The sequence below is a fragment of the Lampris incognitus genome, chromosome 2, assembly GCF_029633865.1.
Source record: "Lampris incognitus isolate fLamInc1 chromosome 2, fLamInc1.hap2, whole genome shotgun sequence".
Lineage (NCBI taxonomy): Eukaryota > Metazoa > Chordata > Actinopteri > Lampriformes > Lampridae > Lampris > Lampris incognitus.
Genome location: NC_079212.1, coordinates 20,279,699 through 20,299,598, shown reverse-complemented (window position 1 = coordinate 20,299,598; position 19,900 = coordinate 20,279,699). Strand labels below are relative to the sequence as shown.

The 19,900-nt window shown below is 43.7% G+C and overlaps 1 protein-coding gene across 1 annotated transcript; it reads left to right on the top strand.

Moving 5' to 3' along the window:
- The first annotated feature begins 61 nt into the window (after nucleotides 1-61).
- Nucleotides 62-19,495, top strand: pm20d1.2 (peptidase M20 domain containing 1, tandem duplicate 2). Its single transcript, XM_056274232.1, has 13 exons — nucleotides 62-373; nucleotides 491-577; nucleotides 11,876-12,111; nucleotides 12,235-12,321; nucleotides 12,462-12,595; nucleotides 13,335-13,454; nucleotides 14,530-14,605; nucleotides 14,700-14,761; nucleotides 14,836-14,914; nucleotides 15,004-15,075; nucleotides 15,176-15,341; nucleotides 15,447-15,546; nucleotides 18,470-19,495. The coding sequence occupies exons 1-13, from the start codon at nucleotides 154-156 to the stop codon at nucleotides 18,597-18,599; spliced, it is 1,569 nt and encodes a 522-aa protein (XP_056130207.1). The 5' UTR covers nucleotides 62-153; the 3' UTR covers nucleotides 18,600-19,495.
- Nucleotides 19,496-19,900: the final 405 nt, after the last annotated feature.

Sequence of the window (19,900 nt, the reverse complement as noted above, 5' to 3'; positions counted from 1 at the left end):
AGGGCGTGTTAATGTGTCATTTTCTGCGCATGCGCACACGGCGCTAGTCTGACGGGGGAGCTCCGTTTGTCCGAACAGCAGTAGGTGGCTCTCTAGCTCTACATACAACCTGCGGTTCATGGCCGCAGCGAGCAAGTGACGGGTGATGACAAAATGACTGACAGCGGAACAAAGTTCAAAACACTCAAGTTTTTGAAGATAATTACTTTTAGCATACTGTTTATTGCCACGGTGTTATTTACTGTGGCCGCGATCAGGACGCTGTCGCTGGACGTAAATGTCGGACTTCAGCTCGCGCAGTGGGAGAAAACAAACCTCATCGCGGCTGATATAAACCAGGGACAGAGAGAGGAGCTGCTGTCTAATTTTAAAGGTAGTTTGCGATTTCTTTGTTTAAAATAACATCTGTTGAGAAGTGAGATGTTGCTGTGAACGTTTGCTGTCATTTCATGGCCAACTTGCTCACGTTTTCTTGTCTTGATTCTCACAGAGGCCATCAGGATTCCCACCGTGTCGTTCACGCAAACGGAGCTCAACACCACCGCGCTGCTGCAATTCGACAAACTCTTACGCAAAGGTACACACAAACTGCAGACATTTAACCTTTATTAATCAATATGATGCTAGTTAATCTGCCACTTACGATGACTGCTGAATATGTCATGCGAAACGGAGTAGGCTACAACTGAGGAGGTGTGTGTACCTGTGGCGTAGGCAAAATCAGGTGGGCCTAGTCCGTCCAAGACCAATCATACTTAATAGGTTCTGAAACGAATATGTTAACCCAAAATAGGCCATTACAACTATACTGCCTGAATGCACCACAGTTTAATCTTACAAGCCTTATACATCATCAGAGGCAATGTTACACGCACCTCACACACATGCGCGCGCCTCTACACGAGCTGACAGACACAACAGCATCACTAAGAAAGCGTATGGACAGAGGTACAGACAGGGCCACTGACACCGGGGGAACTCTGGGTCAGTTCTCCTGGGCTCTGGGTCAAGGAAGGGTCCAACTCCCGATGGCTCCCACACCCGCTCAGTCTGCCCACGGAGCGCACGACGACCATATAGACACGTGGGATCAGGTGGGATTGGGGTCCAGACTAGAAAACCGCCCATATGTTGGGGCTGTTTACGGTGCCAGTATGTGTTTTTTTCCCCGTATGATTCTGATGTATAGTATTGTAGCGTTCACCGCTGTAAAGATCACACTTGCAGAATTTACAACCGAACGACGTCTTTATTCTCGCCTGTTGTTGGCCACAGCCACGCCGTACAGATTGCCATTAACTCAACAACCCACTCATGCAAAAAAAACGAAGAACAATAAGTAACCAGACAGCCACACACACACACACACACACACACACACACACACACACACACACACACACACACACACACGTGTTGTGCATGACCGCGCTCATGTTTGTGGTGAATGGTGAACTGAACTTGTAAGAGCCATTCTGGTGGTTCTGTATGTGGTATCTTAGTTCACCACTAGGTGGTAGTATTGTGTGGGTGTGGCTTCCTGGGGTGATTGCACTCCTCACTACAAAAGCATAGGTGTGTTTGTTACCTGGTGGTTGGGTGACGGGGAGCTGACACGGTTTTTACCGCTAAGCTGGGACACAGCACTTCTTCACACTTTTTGGTTACAGTCATGGCTTAGTTTTTTGTTCAACAATAACCTGGATTCCTGCATCGCTACAACAAACCCATCATCTTTCAACTTGGAACAATAATCTGGACAACAGCAGCGCGTCATAACCCAAGGTATCTCCCGCACCCACCCGAGCTCCTAATGTTTGTTTGAATTCGGAGCTACACAAGTAAAAACCTTAGGCTCATGGAAACCAGTCGATTTGCTCTTTGCATCGTGCATGACTGTGATTGTGAAGGTGCCCTGTTTCATGAGAAGTTTGGAAATTGAAAGTAGGCCGATTGATCTCATGTATGGAGTGAATATTTTTTGTTGACACCTATACTTTCTGAGTCCTAGTGCTACCGAGGCTGCATCAGGATATTTCACGAGTCCATCAGCATTTCAGAAGGAAAGGAAATTTACCGGGAACCGACTAACACAAGCCAAAAGGAGGTTTGGTTAGTGCACCCGCGTATTTATGTTTTTGTCTGTTGAATGGAGCTGAAATAAGATGATGTGAAGCCCGCTACGGTAGCCTTCTTCAATGGTTGTTTTGTGGATACAATTTTTCCAAAAGTAGGCTAAAGCCGATTGCAATGTGCTCATTGAAGATGGATTCTTGCCTTCTAATTCATGATGTCAAGGAATGTTGAAATGAAATGTGGATACTTACCCTCTGATTGTTGATCAATTGAGCGATTGTTTTTTGAGTGAAGAAAAATCCACCGACTGTCAAACTCAGTGCGCATTGAAGCGTCTTAAAGTGACAGTACACATTTTTGAAAATGGGTGACAAATCCAAGGATAAACCTGTGAATGCTATGCAAAAGCCTGCCAATGAAGTGTCTGACAATATTCCTGAAACAAGTGTTGAAAATGTTGATGTACATAATATTGGGAGAGTGCTTTCAAATGAGCCAGAGGCTACTAACAAAAGGCTAAGAAAGCCTACTGAAAAGGGGTTGGCTTTGATTGTTGAGAGGTTGCAAAAGGACAGAAACAAATGTTTCAAAAGGGTGACCAAATTGCAAATTGAAATCAAAGAGCTCTTGGGGTGTCTGGTATCCAAAGAAAATGTGTGTGCTGTGTCAAAGAAAATTGAAAAGGTTAAATCCCTGTGTGAAACTGGCACTGAACACCATAACACATTGATCAATGAGTTTTGTTTACCTGAGGAAGATAAGGGTAAACAGGAGGCATACTTTTGTAAAATAATGGACCGCAATAAAGGTTTTATTGAACAAGTGAACATGTGGTTGACAGAAAATGAAAATGTGGATGATGATGAACTTGTGAATGATGATGCAGGGGGTCATGTTAATAAACAGGATATTCATGATAATATTCAACCAGCAGATAGTGCATCCAATTTGTCCAGCAAAGTATCTCACTCGACAAGCTCCTCAGGATCTAGCAAGTCTGCTCTGCGTCTGGTTAAGGCAGAGAAAGCAGCGTTACAGGAAAGGGTAGCTGCTCTGGCTAGGAGGCATGACCTAGAGGCACAAGAGGAGAAACTAAGAAAACAAAAGGAACAATTGGAGCTTGACACTGAGCTTGCCGTTGCCGCTGCTAGATTGTCTGTGTTGGAAGGCAGTTCTGTTGGAGGAAAGTCTGCCTCTGATGGGATGAATTCTTACCTGAAAAAAGGACAGAGGTCAGGACTCAATCCGACGGTGAAGGCATTTCAGCCTAAAGGAGAGGCTCTGACTATGAAACATAGTCAGAGCAGGCCACATCCACAAAAGGATACTGGACCACCACACACAACTGTTATGCATCAGCCTCACAATGTTTTCACAGCTTCAACGGTTGCACCCAAAAGGCCAATGCCTACACAGGAAAATGGGCTTCAATCTGTCTGGAGCACCTCAGTGGTGCAAAATGTAAGTAACCCTAATGCCATTTGTGACATCATGCAAAAGCAGAATGAAATCACCACAATGCTGGTCCAACAGCAAATACAGTCGACTTTACCAAAAAGAGAGATGGTTCTCTTTGATGGTGATCCGCTAAAGTGTATGCCTTTCCTCAGAAGTTTTGAGCACTGCGTGGAGGAGAGAACTGGCAGCTATCAGGACTGTTTATATTTTTTGGAGCAATATACACGGGGCCAACCCAGGGAAATGGTCAGAAGTTGTATGCATATGGCACCACAGGAAGGATATGAAATGGCAAAGAGCCTGTTAAAGGAACACTTTGGGAATGAATACAAAATTGCCGTGGCCTACATGGAAAAGGCCTTTAGCTGGCCTGTTATCAAAGTTGAGGATGTTCAGGCACTGCAAGATTTTTCAAGGTTTCTGAGAGGGTGCTGTAACGCCATGATGGAGATACAGTACATGGAGGAGATGAATATCCCATCAAACATGAGGAACATTATCTTGAAGTGTCCATACAAACTGCGGGAGCGCTGGAGGTCCACAGCCTGTGATATCCAACAACAGCGAGGCTATAGGGCCACATTCCCAGACCTCGTGAATTTCCTGGAGAACCAAGTTAGGATTCTCTCTGATCCGTTTTTTGGAAATATTTCCGAGGCTCGACCTGCTGCTCCAGTAACAACACTAAAAAGGAGTAAGCCACCAACCAGGAGCAATCAAGGAAGCAGTTTTGCAACTGCAATTACAGCTACCGACTGTACTATAGACTCTTCCTCCTTATCTTTGTCCTGCCTGTACTGTGAAGAAGAACACGCATTATTCCAGTGTCCAAACCTTATCAAACTCCCTCAAGCGGAGAAGATTGAATTCCTGAAAGGGAAAGCCGTTTGTTTTGGATGTTTGAAGCCTGGTCACATGTCTAGGGAGTGCAAGGGTCGTTTGACTTGTGAAGAATGCAGCTTGAAACACCCCACTCTACTACATGACCCCAACAAGGAGAAGCGGCAGGAGTCAGAGGAAACAGCCAATAATCCGATTATTAAGGCGTGTGTTTCTACTGGGGCCGGAGACGAAGACTGCACTCTGTCCATTGTACCAGTGCAGTTGAAATCTAGGAAAGGAGATAAGGTGCTACGGACGTATGCCTTCTTAGACCCTGGAAGTACGGCGACCTTCTGTACACGTCACGTGATGAGGAGGTTGAATATTCAAGGTACTAGGACCAACATCACATTGCAAACCTTGGGACATGAAACAGTGATGGAAAGTGACATGCTTACAGGTCTGGAAGTGTCAAATTTGGATGGAAATCATTTCTTGGAGCTTCCAGTAACTTTCACACAGGAGAAAATCCCTGTCTCAAGACGTAACATCCCCACTGAAAGAGACCTCAAGAAATGGGAGTATCTGAAGGAAGTCAAAATCCCAGGATTGGATGCAGACGTGGAGATTCTTATCGGGACTAATGCACCGAAGCTCATGGAACCCTGGGAAGTGATCAATAGCGAAGGTGATGGCCCTTATGCCGTGAGGACCCTGCTAGGGTGGGTCGTCAATGGTCCTTTGAGAGGCAATGGGAGTCAGAGAGGCTGCTCAACCATTTACGCCCACAGGATATCCATCACCAAACTGGAGGAGTTATTGGTCTCTCAGTACAACCAAGAGTTCAGTGAAAAAACATTGGAAGAGAAGCCGGAGATGTCAAGGGAGGACCTCAGGTTCATGGAGATAATGAAGAGATCAACATGCAAGCAGGAAGGTCATTACTGCATGGACCTACCCTTTAAAATGGATGACATCACCCTGCCTAGCAACCGGTGCATAGTCGAGCAACGTATCCAAAGTCTGAAAAGAAAGTTTGAAAGGAACAAGACCTACCAGGAGGAGTATACATCATTTATCAGTGAAATGATTGACAATGGTTATGCAGAGGTGGTGCCTCAGCACCAGTTGGACTGCCGGGATGGCAGAGTGTGGTACCTTCCACATCACGGAGTGTATCACCCAAGAAAGAAAACCCTGAGAGTCGTCTTTGATTGTGGAGCGAGGTTTCAAGGGACCTTACTGAATGACCGGCTATTGCAGGGTCCTGATCTGACCAATTCTCTTTTCGGCGTCTTGACAAGATTCAGGCAGGAGAAGGTGGCTTTGATGACTGATGTCAAGTCTATGTTTCACCAAGTGAAGGTGTCTGAGGAACATGTCGATTTCCTCAGGTTTTTGTGGTGGCCCCAGGGTGACACGTCACAGGGTCTTGTGGAGCACAGAATGACGGTGCACATTTTTGGGGCAGTTTCCTCTCCCAGCTGCGCAAACTATGCTCTTAGGAGGACTGCCATGGACAGCCAGGATGATTTTAAATCGGAAGTGGCTGACACCATCTACAACAATTTTTACGTGGACGATTGTCTCAGATCTGTACCCACAGAAGAGGAAGCCATGCAGTTGGTAGTGGACCTCACTGACATGTGCTCGAGAGGAGGATTCCAGCTAGTCAAGTGGACAAGCAACAGCCGGGCTGTACTCTCGACCATTCCGGAGTCAAAACGATCCAACACGACGAGGCAGCTGCACTTGGAGCAGGATGATCTACCAGTGGAGATGGCACTTGGACTGAATTGGTGCGCAGAGAGTGACACTTTCATGTTTAAACCTGCAGTGGAAAGGCGACCACATACAAGACGTGGCATACTTTCAGCGGTCAGTTCCATCTATGACCCACTGGGATTCTTGTCACCATTCACCTTGCTGCCAAAGCTGCTGCTGCAAGAAATGTGTCGGAGGAACATGTCCTGGGATGACCCTATACCCCAGACATTCTCGCAGCAATGGAAGGCGTGGCTGCTGGACTTGGATAAGGTGGTGGAGCTGAAGGTGGACTGCTGTATTAGACCGAAAGACTTCAGAGGTCCGGTACACGCGCAGCTACATCATTTTGCGGATGCAAGTGACCATGGCTATGGCACAGTCTCCTACCTAAGGATGAGGAACCAGGACAACCAAGTGCATCTTGCCTTCATGCTGGGAAAAGCCAGAGTTGCACCCTTAAAACAAACTACTATTCCTCGCCTGGAACTTACTGCCGCTGTGCTGGCTGTAAAGGTGGACAAGATGCTGAGAAAGGAACTCTCACTTCAGCTGGAGGACTCATGTTTCTGGAGTGACAGTCAGACAGTCCTCAAGTACATCATAAATGAGACAAAACGATTCCACACGTTTGTGGCAAACCGAGTGGCTTCGATCAGGGAAGGAACAAAGGTTGGTCAGTGGAGGTACGTCACCTCAAAGGACAACCCTGCTGATGAAGCCTCAAGAGGAATGGATGTGGACAACTTCTTGGCTTGTAGGAGATGGATTGAAGGCCCAGGCTTTCTCCAAAGGCCGGCGGAGGAGTGGCCAAAGCCTTTTGATCTGCAGCCCATAGCCTCTGATGATCCAGAAGTCAAAAGAGAGCTGATGGTGAATGCAGTCATCACGCAGTCTGAGGATCCAACATCCAAGCTCATGAATTACTTTTCTGAGTGGACCAAGCTCAAGATCTCAGTCGCTTGGTTTCTCAGGTTCAAAGGGGTGTTGCAGGAGCTACGGAGGAAGAGGAAAGAAGTGGGTGCTTACCTGGCTGCTACTGGCTCACCTGCGCCAGAAAAGGAAGAAGAGGAGATGAAGGTCAGGAGCTCTATCCATGGTCAGCCGCTCACTGTAACTGACCTGAAAAGAGCAGAACATGACATCATCAGCTTCAGTCAGCAAGCATCATTTGGTGAAGAGCTCTCAATGCTGCAAGATGGTGCTTCAGGAGTAAAGAAAACCAGTCCGATCTACAAGCTGGATCCTGTGTTGGATGAGGACAACGGATTGTTGAGAGTGGGAGGAAGGCTCGGTCGAGCTGCCTTACCTGAAGAGCTGAAACATCCGGTATTACTCTCCAAGTCTCAGCATATATCCAGTCTCATTTTGAGATACATTCACTGTCAACTTGGACACGCAGGAAGGAACCATATGCTTTCATCCTTGCGCCGAAAGTATTGGATCACAAATGCCAACTCTGCCTGTCGGAAGGTGATATCCAACTGTGTAAGCTGCCGACGGTATCAAGGACAGGCAAATGAACAGAAGATGGCAGACTTGCCAAAAGAGAGGATTAGTCCAGACTTGCCTGCTTTCACAAACGCAGGAGTGGACTACTTCGGACCTATTGAGGTCAGGAGAGGACGTGCCATGGTCAAGAGGTACGGAGTCATTTTTACCTGTATGGCCAGCAGGGCCGTACATCTGGAGATTGCTTGCTCCCTCACCACCGACTCCTGCATTAATGCCATAAGGAGGTTCTTGTGTCGCAGAGGCCAAGTTTGTCATCTGAGATCCGACAACGGGACAAATTTTGTTGGTGCAGAGAGAGAGTTAAGAGAGGCGTTAGCTGCCATAGACCACACACAGATTCAGGGCGCTCTCCTCCCAAAAGGAATTGAATGGACGTTCAACACCCCCGCCGTATCCCATCACGGCGGGGTGTGGGAGCGACTCATCAGAATGGTCAGAAAGGTATTGTTCTCAGTCCTTCGCCAACAGTCCCTTGATGACGAAGGCCTTCATACTGTCATGTGTGAGGTGGAGGCTATTCTCAACGACCGCCCCATAACCAAAGTGTCCGATGAAGTCAGTGACCTGGAGGCCCTCACGCCAAATCACATTCTTTTGCTCAAAGGAAAACCCCTTCTCGCTCCCGGAATGTTTCAGGAGAGTGACCTGTACATCAGGAAACGGTGGAGACAAGTACAGTATCTATCGGATCTGTTCTGGAAGAGGTGGACGAGAGAGTACTTGCCGTTACTGCACGAGCGACAAAAATGGACGCAGTCTCGGAGAAGTTTTACTGTAGGAGACATTGTCGTCGTCATGGACCAAAGCGCTCCGCGTGGATCCTGGATCCTTGGGAAGGTAATGAAGACTTATCCCGATAAGGATGGATACGTACGTGCTGTACAGCTGAGGACAAAGACCGGGCTGCTGGAGAGGCCCATCTCCAAGCTCTTTCTGCTGCAAGAGGCAGTATAAGGGCTTGGTTCAAGAAGGATGAGTCAAGATTGTCAAGAAAGAAGACAAAGACTCTTGTGTGCCTGTTGGGGTGCATGCTTGTATGTTTGTTAGTATGCACTTAGATTGTGTGTGGGAATGTAGGTGGATTTGGGTGACTTGAATGGATCTTTTCCCTATCTATGTAATTGTTTCACAATTATGGGGCCGGTGTGTAAGAGCCATTCTGGTGGTTCTGTATGTGGTATCTTAGTTCACCACTAGGTGGTAGTATTGTGTGGGTGTGGCTTCCTGGGGTGATTGCACTCCTCACTACAAAAGCATAGGTGTGTTTGTTACCTGGTGGTTGGGTGACGGGGAGCTGACACGGTTTTTACCGCTAAGCTGGGACACAGCACTTCTTCACACTTTTTGGTTACAGTCATGGCTTAGTTTTTTGTTCAACAATAACCTGGATTCCTGCATCGCTACAACAAACCCATCATCTTTCAACTTGGAACAATAATCTGGACAACAGCAGCACGTCATAACCCAAGGTATCTCCCGCACCCACCCGAGCTCCTAATGTTTGTTTGAATTCGGAGCTACAGAACTTATCCGTTCAGCATAATGGATGGTCGTTAAGCAGCCGACCATCGAGGTAGCTCATTAAAAAAAAAACGGACGAAAAACTAGTTCATTTATTGAGACTGTGAACTTAGTTCAAAATTTAAAGTTGTGAACTACGAACATGACCTTGTTCATTTTAATGTGTGTGAATTGAACTTTGAGCTAGCTCTTGTGAAGCGTAAACTTGCACAGCACTACACACACTCACATGGCAGACGCAGCAACATAAAATCCAATTGTACAACCCAACAAAAACTATACCCAGTAAACAATAGTAACATTGAAATAGGCAACAGGCTACTAAAGTCCGAAATTGTAAATTAGCTTACTTTTGATGTTTACAGCAGGAGATGACAGGGCTTGGTGTGGGAGATGAGTTGAGACGGATGCCTGAACTTGAGCTGAATTCTCTTCCTCCGGCTCCTCGCATCTTTTTGTGACAAACTTAAGCAAACTGCTTTGTTTAGCCGTGAATTTTATCTTTTTTTCTTCTTTTTTACAATATTTTATTAGGACAAGGATGTAACAAAAGCACAACCAGAAAAGAACAGGTATTTTGTATTTTACAACTTCAAACCCGCTTTCCTTTAAACTAGGGCCCCTATGAGTCAACTAGATGATTCCCACCCCACATTCCTCCTTGATGGGATTGAAACAGTGCGTGAAGCATGAAATCAAATCGAGCACTCACATACACAGCAATGCAAGCAAACACAAATTAAAAATCATAATAATACAGCCATATAAACAAACACTAGAAAAGAAGAGTTGGTAGTTGCTGACATTCAGGCTGTTATGCTGGACTATTGAAGAGCCGAAGCTCAGGAGGTAAAACTGATAAGACGCAACATGCTCAATACTGCACACGCAGAGCCTTTGTATACTTCTTCATATACAGGGATCTTATATGGGGGCCGTGTGGCAGACAGGCAGCGAAACCCGCGCCCGATGCAGGCAGACACGAGGCATACTGCTGCACCCTACTAGGGGCAAGCTGATCAACATAATTGATCATGATTTTTTATCTTAACCTACATTACAAACAGCTAGCTAGCAGAAAGTAGGCTTCTGTTCCTTTGTGCAATGTGCGGGCTGTACACAGAGTGAAAGAGGAGGGGCTGCTCACAATCTGGCATTAGGGAAATGCACTGTCACTCAAAAAATCTGACCTATCATCATCATATGGTAAACAAGAAGCAAGGAACAAGAATTGTTTTATTTTTATTGGTCGCATAGTCAGATAATTGAAACAGTATTCATTGACTACTATTCACTGGATGATGATCCAGCAAAAAAGGAAGCCTTCTGATCAGGTGGGCCTGAGTGCCAAGTGGGTGGGCCCAGGCCCACCTAGGCCCACCCACAGCTACACAGCAGGTGTGCACATCTGCACAATCCAATAGTAACTTCAATCAGCAAGTATCTGAAAGGAAATTTATGGGTCAATTGATAAGACTATGACACCAATTTAGAACATTCTCTGAAAGCGGCATTTTAATTTGATAAACTGGTCATCTGTTTTTTTTTTAAATGAAGGAGTCTTCAAGACTATAGTAGATTTGTGGCCCCTAAATGCCCAAGACATTTAGTGTTGCCTCATGTTGAACTGAAAACATAGTTTAGTTTGTAACATTGATTAATAACAATGGGTGCTGCTTTAGGAATTGCATATGTCATACATATTCATTTTAGTGCACGTTTACAAATGTGACATGTTACATTTAAGATTTACATTTACTCATTTGACAGATGCCAGATGCATTCTTTGACTTACAACAGAGTCAGCAATTAGCAGATAAAATTTGAGTGTTAATAGCTGACATGGAGCGCTATGTAGTAATCATATCACAGTAGTACTGAATGAAGTAGTAGTACTAGTAGTATTGTATTTTCTACATAATATTCATATCATAGGTGTACTGTATGAAGTAGTGATAGTAATCATAGCCAAGAGGATGTCATGTCACGTGCATTATCTGTAAGTGTGCCTTAGATAATCAAGAGGCGGTGAATAGGAGAGTCAAATTATAAAGTAGATTTACATCATCACATGTCAGTATAATAGACATATTATCATCATAAGCATTAAATGTCAAGTTCAGGTAAAAGGAGGGCACAATAGTAGATACTGATACTAATGTTGTTTATGTAAGGCACGGTAAGGCGGCATGGTGGTTAGTGCGGTCGCCTCACAACAAGAAGGTCCTGGGTTCGAACCCTGGGGTTGTCCTGGGTCGTCCTTTGTGTGGAGTTTGCATGTTTTCCCCGTGTCTGTGGGCTTCCTCCGGGTGCTCCCACAGTCCAAAGATATGCAGGTCAGGTGAATTGGCCGTAATAAATTGTCCCTAGGTGTGAATCATTTCATTTTTAACATGTGCCTGCATATTGTTTTTAATGACAATAAACTGAATTGAATTGAATGTGTCAGCCCTGTGATGGACTGGCGGCCTGTCCAGGGTGTTTCCCCGCCTCCCGCCCAATGACTGCTGGGATAGTCTCCAGTATCCCGTGACCCTAAGTAGAATAAGAGGCTTGGATAATGGATGGAATGATGGATGGATGGAAGTGAGGGCACAATAGTAGTAGCCGACGCCAATAGCAGAATTAGATGAATTATGTTAGCTGTGAAGTGCCACCAGAGACTGACCTCGATAGCTGAGCTGAAGTAAGCAATCATGTACATATCTTCCTGTTTCAGCCTTCCCAACAGTTTTTTCCTCAAACTTGGTCCATCATGAGGTGGTGGCAGACTACAGCCACCTGTTCTGGGTGCCAGGCTCCCAGCCAGCCCTAGTACCCTACATGCTGCTGGCACACATCGATGTAGTGCCTGCTTTGGAGGCAGATGGATGGGATGCTCCTCCATTCTCGGCCAAAGAAATAGATGACTTCATCTACGGGAGGGGGACCATCGACAACAAGCAGTCTGTAATGGTGCGTGATGAGGTGTGGTGCGGTAATGATCATGTGATCATGCCACTGAGGGTTATGAAACATTATTGACTGAACAACCATGTATTCAATGTAACCTGTGACTGATTTGTTTTTAATCTCCAGGGAATTCTCCAGGCCCTGGAATACCTGCTGAGGAAAGGCTATGCACCACGGAGGGGATTGTACATCGGCTTGGGTCATGATGAAGAGGTTTCCTAATTAATTATGACTTTGTTTGTGTATATATGTGTCACTTGTATTTTCTTTTACATTACTAATGTCATGAAGAATTGAAAATGGATTATACATAATTGTGTCTGTCTATGGGGTGAATCTCTGTTTCGGTAAAGGTGAATGGCCTCATGGGCGCCATGAATATAGCGCGTGTGCTGAAGCAGCGTGGTGTACGACTGGCGTTTGTCCTGGATGAGGGTCTTGCCATACTGGACGGCATCATCAGTGGGCTCGAAGGACCTGCTGCTCTGTGAGAACCTGCTGTCATGTAGTGTCACTCCGCTCCATACTAGAAGTGTCTTCCTTTTAAAAGCCATGACTGAAAGTAGTTTATGTCACAATCATTACACCAACAAAAAGTGTCCTTTACTTTATGAAGTGCAAACAAAAATACATGTGCCAAAATGGAAACTACAGCATATCCAGAGTTATCCTAAATTAGAGCTCGGCAATAAATCAGAATTAATGTTCATCGTCTTTCAATGATATTGTATTTGGGATGAAACTTGGGTATTGGCATATTGTGATACACAGTTCTGTTGTCTAAATTAATGATAACTAGAATCTGAGATTTGAGATATTTGAGAGAGCATATTTTTGAAAACTAATTTTGGTTTGATATTATACTTCACATTACCACACAGTTCAATGTGATGAACTTCAGTTGGATTCTTAAACATGGCATTTTTGCAGATGTAAGCAGATATTGTTATACTTATCATGTACTTCCCTATGCAGTTTCCCTGTGGTTATCGTAAAAAATAAATTAAAAAAAATCCATTTTGTCCAGCACTATCCTCGATCTTAACTTTGTTAATGCCGCTTATTAAAGTATGATTGAACAGGCTAGTCCTCAGCGCATTACAACAGAAATCATGATTTTTCTGTTATTTCTGTCATTGACAAACCAACAATTGTAATTCAGTGGTTAGCACAAAAGAATGGCAAACATAATTTTTGATTACAATGTTTATGACTGGTTTTTATAGGATTGGGATAAGTGAGAAGGGCCAGGCTACAGTGAAACTGAGTGTGTCTGCGGTACCTGGTCATTCCTCCATGCCTCCCAGTGAAAGCAGTATTGGCATCTTGGCTGCAGCTGTCAAAAGGTGGGTGGAAGATCCACTGTGAGGGAAAAATATTGCACCTCAGTCTTTTGGAGGTTCCTTAGCGGTGTTCATTTTCCCTCTGCTTGGGTTTCATGACTTTTTTCTCTCAGTATTCATGTCTTCTAGTGTTGGGCGGTATAACGGCAATAATTTTAACCTGACATAAGATTCCTTTGCCACATCTATCTAACAAACTAAAGGCTAACTTTTCATCTATTTGGTATTTGATAATTGTTGGCGTCCGGGTAACGTAGCAGTCTATTCCGTTGCCTACCAACACAGGGATCGCCGGTTCGAATCCCCGTGTTGCCTCCGGCTTTATTGGGTGTCCCTACAGACACAATTGGCTGTGTCTGCAGTTGGGAAGCCGGATGTGGGTATGTATCCTGGTCACTGCACTAGAACTTCCTCTGGTCAGTTGGGGCGCCTGTCCCACGCGCTACGTCCCCCTGGTGAAACTCCTGTCAGCTGAAAAGAAGCGGCTGGCGACTCCACATGTATCGGAGGAGGCATGTGGTAGTCTGTAGCCCTCCCCGGCTCGGCAGAGGGGCTGGAGCAAAGAGTGGGACGACTTGGAAGAGTTTGGTAGTTGGCCGAGTACAATTGGGAAGAAAAAGGGGGGAAAATCCGAAAAGAAAAGAAATTATAATTGTTTCGTTTTCTATGAAAATTTCGGTCTGTTCATCTTAGAAAAGGAACAACAAGTCAAGATGGTAAGCGCTGGGTCACTGTGTAGCTGATTAGAACTGAAAAAAGATGCTACCGCTGCAGTTTGGCAGCATTTTGATTTTTCAACCAAATGAACAGGGAGAGGCAGCAAATTTGGATGAAGTGATCTGCAAGATTTGCTTCAAGAGCGTCACCACCGGAGGTGGAAACACTTCAAATGTTGTGTTCCTATCTAAAAAGTAACCACATCCACAAGTTGCTGCACGGATGAACCCGTCGTCGACCTTAAAGCTCCTCGCTGCCACCGGCTAACCCTTACGTCTTCCCCCCTCCATGAACTGCCACTCAGTCTGCCCTGTAAACCAGTAAAATCCAACATTTTGCCATCTCTTGGCATTTTCCCCAGATTAGAGGAGAGCCCCATGCCCAGACTTTTTGGTTATGGTCCTGAACGTGGAACCTTTGAGCATCTGGCTCACAAGGTAAGTCACTGTTAGCTTGCTACGAGTGTGTTATTTTTCAGCGGCAGTGTACCTGGTCAAACCACTCACTACGGTGTTTTGTCTGACTCAATAGTTCAGTCTTCCGCTGAAATTCATCATGTCCAACTTGTGGCTGTTTTCCCCACTCCTTGGCAGGTAATTTTGGTCCCTCAGTGAATTCTGCATGTTTCTCCTAGTGAACAGGGCAATAATATTATTTTGTGTCACAGAATAATGGAAAGACGACAAGTTACCAATCCTTTCGTAAGGACGACTACAGCTGTCACCATGTTCAATGCAGGAGTTAAGGTACAACTCACAGTTTTGCAAAGGAGGGATTATTTAGGCGGGGGATTATAATGTAACTGGCCATATTCACATCGTCTTTCTCCTCCCAGGTGAACATCATCCCCTCCCTTGCTGAAGCTTATGTAAATCTACGAATTCATTCAGCACAGTCATTGCAAGAGGTAGGTGTCAATGACTTCTGCCGTCTCTTCAGAAAACTGGGAAACCTTTCCTCCATGAAGATGATGAGTTGACCTGGATGTGGATTGTCTCATTGTGAAGGTTTTGGACCTGATCCAGTCTACTGTCGGAGACCAGCGAGTGAAGATAGAGCTAGTCGATGGATTTGACCCTCTGCCCATCAGTTCCTATGATGAAACCTCATTTGGGTTCCAGCTCATCAAGAAAACTGTGTTGGATATGTTCCCGCAAGTTACAGTTGCCCCAGGTAAGCAACTTAAACAGACTTGATCACGTACCATTTTGATTTTGCTTTGTTTGTAAATGAAAGTATGCCTGATGTGTTGTGTGATATGAACGTTTTAACATGCAGGTATTTGTATTGGGAATACAGACAGCCGTCACTTCAAAGAGCTGACCAATGATACCTATCGCTTTGCTCCCACCTGGTTTAAACCAGGTGATGCTCAGAGGTAAGAATCTCTACCAGCATGTCGTGACAATGAATTTGATCCTTGCCATTCTATTTCATGCTTCTTTTATATTTTCTACACTCTATATTTTATGAAGGTTTACATTTCTATTTTATTTTTGTATTCTGTCTGTTTTCTCCTTTTATTATTACCTTTATAATCTGTGCATTTTCACTTAATAGAAAATGCATCACATTGCATTTTAATGTATGAAATGTTCTACATAATGGGGTTTGATTGATTGATTAAAATTCAGTCACTACACGGGTCTGAAAAGGTATGGAAGTTACCAGAAAAAGGTGATTAGAGAGAAAAAAAAGGTTTTCCAAATTTGAACTTAAATCAGTTTTTTTTCCAATTATAAGCTTTATCAATATTTTCATAGTGTAAATGTCACTCCCTCCAGGAAATATACAACACCACGGTTCTTCTGTTACTGATGGATTTATTCATCTTACTTGTACTTCAACATCACCATCATCAAATCCACCGTCGAACTGTTAAAATACATGACGATGCACAGAACAAGCAACTTCATATCGCACACAAACTGCAGAAACCCAACTATAAATATGCGCTACAAAACTTAAAACACACAAATAAACATACCTCGCTGGCTGCACACAACCAAGAGGGAATGAGTCCACCTGAACAAAAACAAAATCTTCAGATGGGCAATGCAATGTCACTTTTGTGACTCAAACTTTTAGGCGGAGTGTAAAAACTTCTCCCGCTTCACGTTTCTTTTTGGAGGAAATTGCAACAACTAAATGTGTCCCCGTACAACATAGAATGTAAATGTACTTCCTGTGTAGTTTTAATAAAAAGCAAATCAATATTTATGAAAATAAACTACATAAACAATATATGCAAACAAAACATATCAAATGATGACATAAATAATATTTGTGGCAGTTAAAGTAAATATATATGAATAGTCGGCATACATGGCCATAGACATCAACTTTAATGCGCATTGGAGTTGGTGAAGTACAGCTTAAGTGCATTAAATTTACCTCAAAACTGAAGCAGTTTATTTGCTCATAAGACAAATTGTCTGAAAAGTTTCTTCATGTTTGGTGAGAGAAAAATGTACATGATCCTTAATATAGTTCTCTTATGTTTTCCCAGTCACAATAATAAACCAGTATTGACAAAAAGTATTGAACATTGTCGATACCGGCTTATTAGCGCACCTAAATCAGAGGGACCCATCTTTAATTTTTATGCTTGATTCTACGCTTATATCACTCTGTCCCAACATCAGTCCAGCAGTTATAGTTTTTCACCTTTGGATGGTCGAAAGCTCACAAAAGTTTGTTTAGTTGCTATCTAAGATTGAAGTTGGCCAAGGATCCCAACGCACTGGCAAACTAGATGTGAGGCAGCCTCCAACGTTTGTTAGATCACAAGGCGGTGGTGGGGTACAGGAGTCTTGTGACTAGTTGTGTGAGCCAGTTGACCCATTCCCAGTTTTGTTTCCTGCTCAGGGATATCCCTCATTTTAACAATGCTAATTTTCAACACCAGTAAGACGGTGGTAAAATATGGGAATGATATAATATCCATCCATCCATCCATTATCCAAGCCACTTATCCTAATAAGGGTTGCGGGATGCTGCAGCCTATCCCAGCAGTCATTGAGCAGCAGACAGGGAAACACCCTGGATAGGTCGCCAGTCCATCACGAGGCAGACATAATCACACCTAAGGATAATTTAGTATGGCCGATTCACCTGACCTACATGTCTTTGGACTGTGGGAGGAAACCGGAGCACCCAGAGGAAACCCACGCAGACACGGGGAGAACATGCAAACTCCACACAGAGGACAACCCAGGACGACCCCCAAGGTTGGACGACCCCGGGGTTTGAACCCAGGACCTTCTTGCTGCTAACCACTATGCCACCTATGTATATATATATATATAGCATCTCTAACATCTTAAACAGATAAAAAAATTAAAAAGCATAAACAATTTGCATATAATTGCAGCACACAATTCAAAATTAATTTCTAATTAGAAAAATACTAACATTTATTTTGTATTAATGGAGGAGTAAATGTAAATGGCAATTCAGTCCATTTAATTTTGTGTTTTAGTCAACCGTTGGAAAATGCTCAAAGAAAGCAACAACCCTCTATCAGAAAAAACAGCAGAGTACAGCAAATTTAAGCATTGCAACAAAATGTGCACAGAGTCAAAGAGGAACACAAGCCAGGTAGATAATAATAAAACTAGCTATAAAAAGCATGCAATAGTGCTATAGCACTAACCAATGGTTTGAGAACTGAACACATCACACAGTAGATAGACCTTAACACAGTAAGCCATCGTGTGCGTCCACAGGCGTACCTTTCTTGTGCTGCTCCTGTATCCACTGCACTTGTGAGGAGTCGGTCTTTCCGTCTGAGAAGAAGTCAGGCTGGTGATGGTAATGACTGAGAGGGATCTCCATGCTGCAAAATTCACTTTTGAAAACAGGCGGAGCACCTGCGTAGGCATAGGCGTAGTGCTGGCTGGGCGGCCAAGCCTGCTCCATACAAGATGGATAGTGAATGGCCTGGGGGTTGCAGTGTCCCAGGCCCGGCCTGTCAACCGGGTACATACAGTATTCCCCACCACCTGGCACCGTGTAACTTCCACAGTGAGGCATCTCGTATATGTCTGACATACAGTAGTTAATTATGATCTACTGCGGAGCACCAACATAAAAGTAATTCAGTCAGGTCAGCAGCAAAAATGGCAGTAATAGTAAATAGGCTAGAGATCGATTCTAACCTAATAATCAGGCAGTCAATAAATGGCATGACAAACAATTGACGTCTCGATACAAAAGTAAAAAAAAAAGAAAAGACATGTATATAATGATAATGATATAATATATAGGATATAATGTGTCGGTCCCTTTCTTTTTCTTAGGTTCCACGGCATCAATGAAAGGATTTCTAAAAAGAACTATGAAGAGCTCGTGTTGTTTTACTTCAACCTTTTTCAAAATTGTGACATTAAGCAGCTTCCCAGTCCTCACAGCTCTGTCCATGAGCTCTGAGGGAAACCTGGTTGTCGTGACTAACTGAATCCTGAACTAGCTGCCTGGTTTTCACCACAGGACTCGTCCTGACTCGCCCATCGGTCAGTTACCCTCGAAACGAAATGCTCGCAATTTTGCATGTTAAATGCAAGAGATAGTGTGTTTCTGATTTGATGTTATTTTAAGATAACCAACTCAGCTTTTCAGTCTTGCGTGATTCAGATATGATGTTTGCACTGCTGTGGAAAAAATTTGATGACAAAACTTCACTGGAACACTGGAACTATATTTTTTATGCCGATGATAAGAGATTAAACTAAAATTTTGTTTATGATGAATGTGATACTTGAAAATTATGATCGGCGAAAGTGAGAAAAAAATTGTATTTTTTGAACGCCAGATACTCTCCTGGAAGAAAGCTATGCACTGTGCCATTTCTCTTTTTAAGTACATTAATTTCAGAAATAACCCACTTGCAGATGTTTTTCATGAACTGAAGACTTTTACTATTTGTGGTTGTATAGTTTACATCCATAAATATTTTGGTTGTCAGAAGATAATGCGATTAAACTGCTTTGAGTGACAACTGCTATGATGGAAAAGTTAAGATGACTTGAATGACATAATGACTAAAATGGACCATATTTTTGGCTCGCTCTAGTAATACCAGTTTCACAAAGTAGTCCCACTTGATTTTAGTATGGTATGCATTACATTCTTCAACATTGTAAAAAAAAAATCAAAAAAAAATCACAATACCAAATGTGAAATGACTGCTTTCATTTTCTTCAGTGTAATAGGTGAAAAGGAAATTTAAAGATTTATATTTTCCTCCCAAAAGGTTTTTGCCTTCTTACTGTGAGATAATTCAAACAGCGGACTATAAGTATTTGTCGTGACAATCAGTAAAATGGTTTCTGTTTCGTGATGTGTCTCTTTCTTAAGCAAGAAAAATGCCTTAAGCACAAAGGAATTGTATGATGCACTGGATTTTATTCAAAGGTGATACATTACAAATAAGGCTAAATGGTAACACTTTCTAAAATGATAAGATTATTTTACACAGTGGTGATGTGAGGAAATGTGCAAGATCGTGGTTGCTGTTTTAGGCCCAGTCACAGCATTTACAACTATCTCGGAAGACTAAACCCGCTGGGCAGTTTTGGATGACGGTAATGTCCAAGGCACAGTTGTAAAAGGACGTCGGGGCATCAGACTTGGCATAAACGCCGCTAGCTTTCTCTGCACAGAAGTTCTCGTCAGGTGTCCCGGAAGTGGTCTCAGTTGTGGTTTTGCTATTCCTGGAATCTGTCACGGGC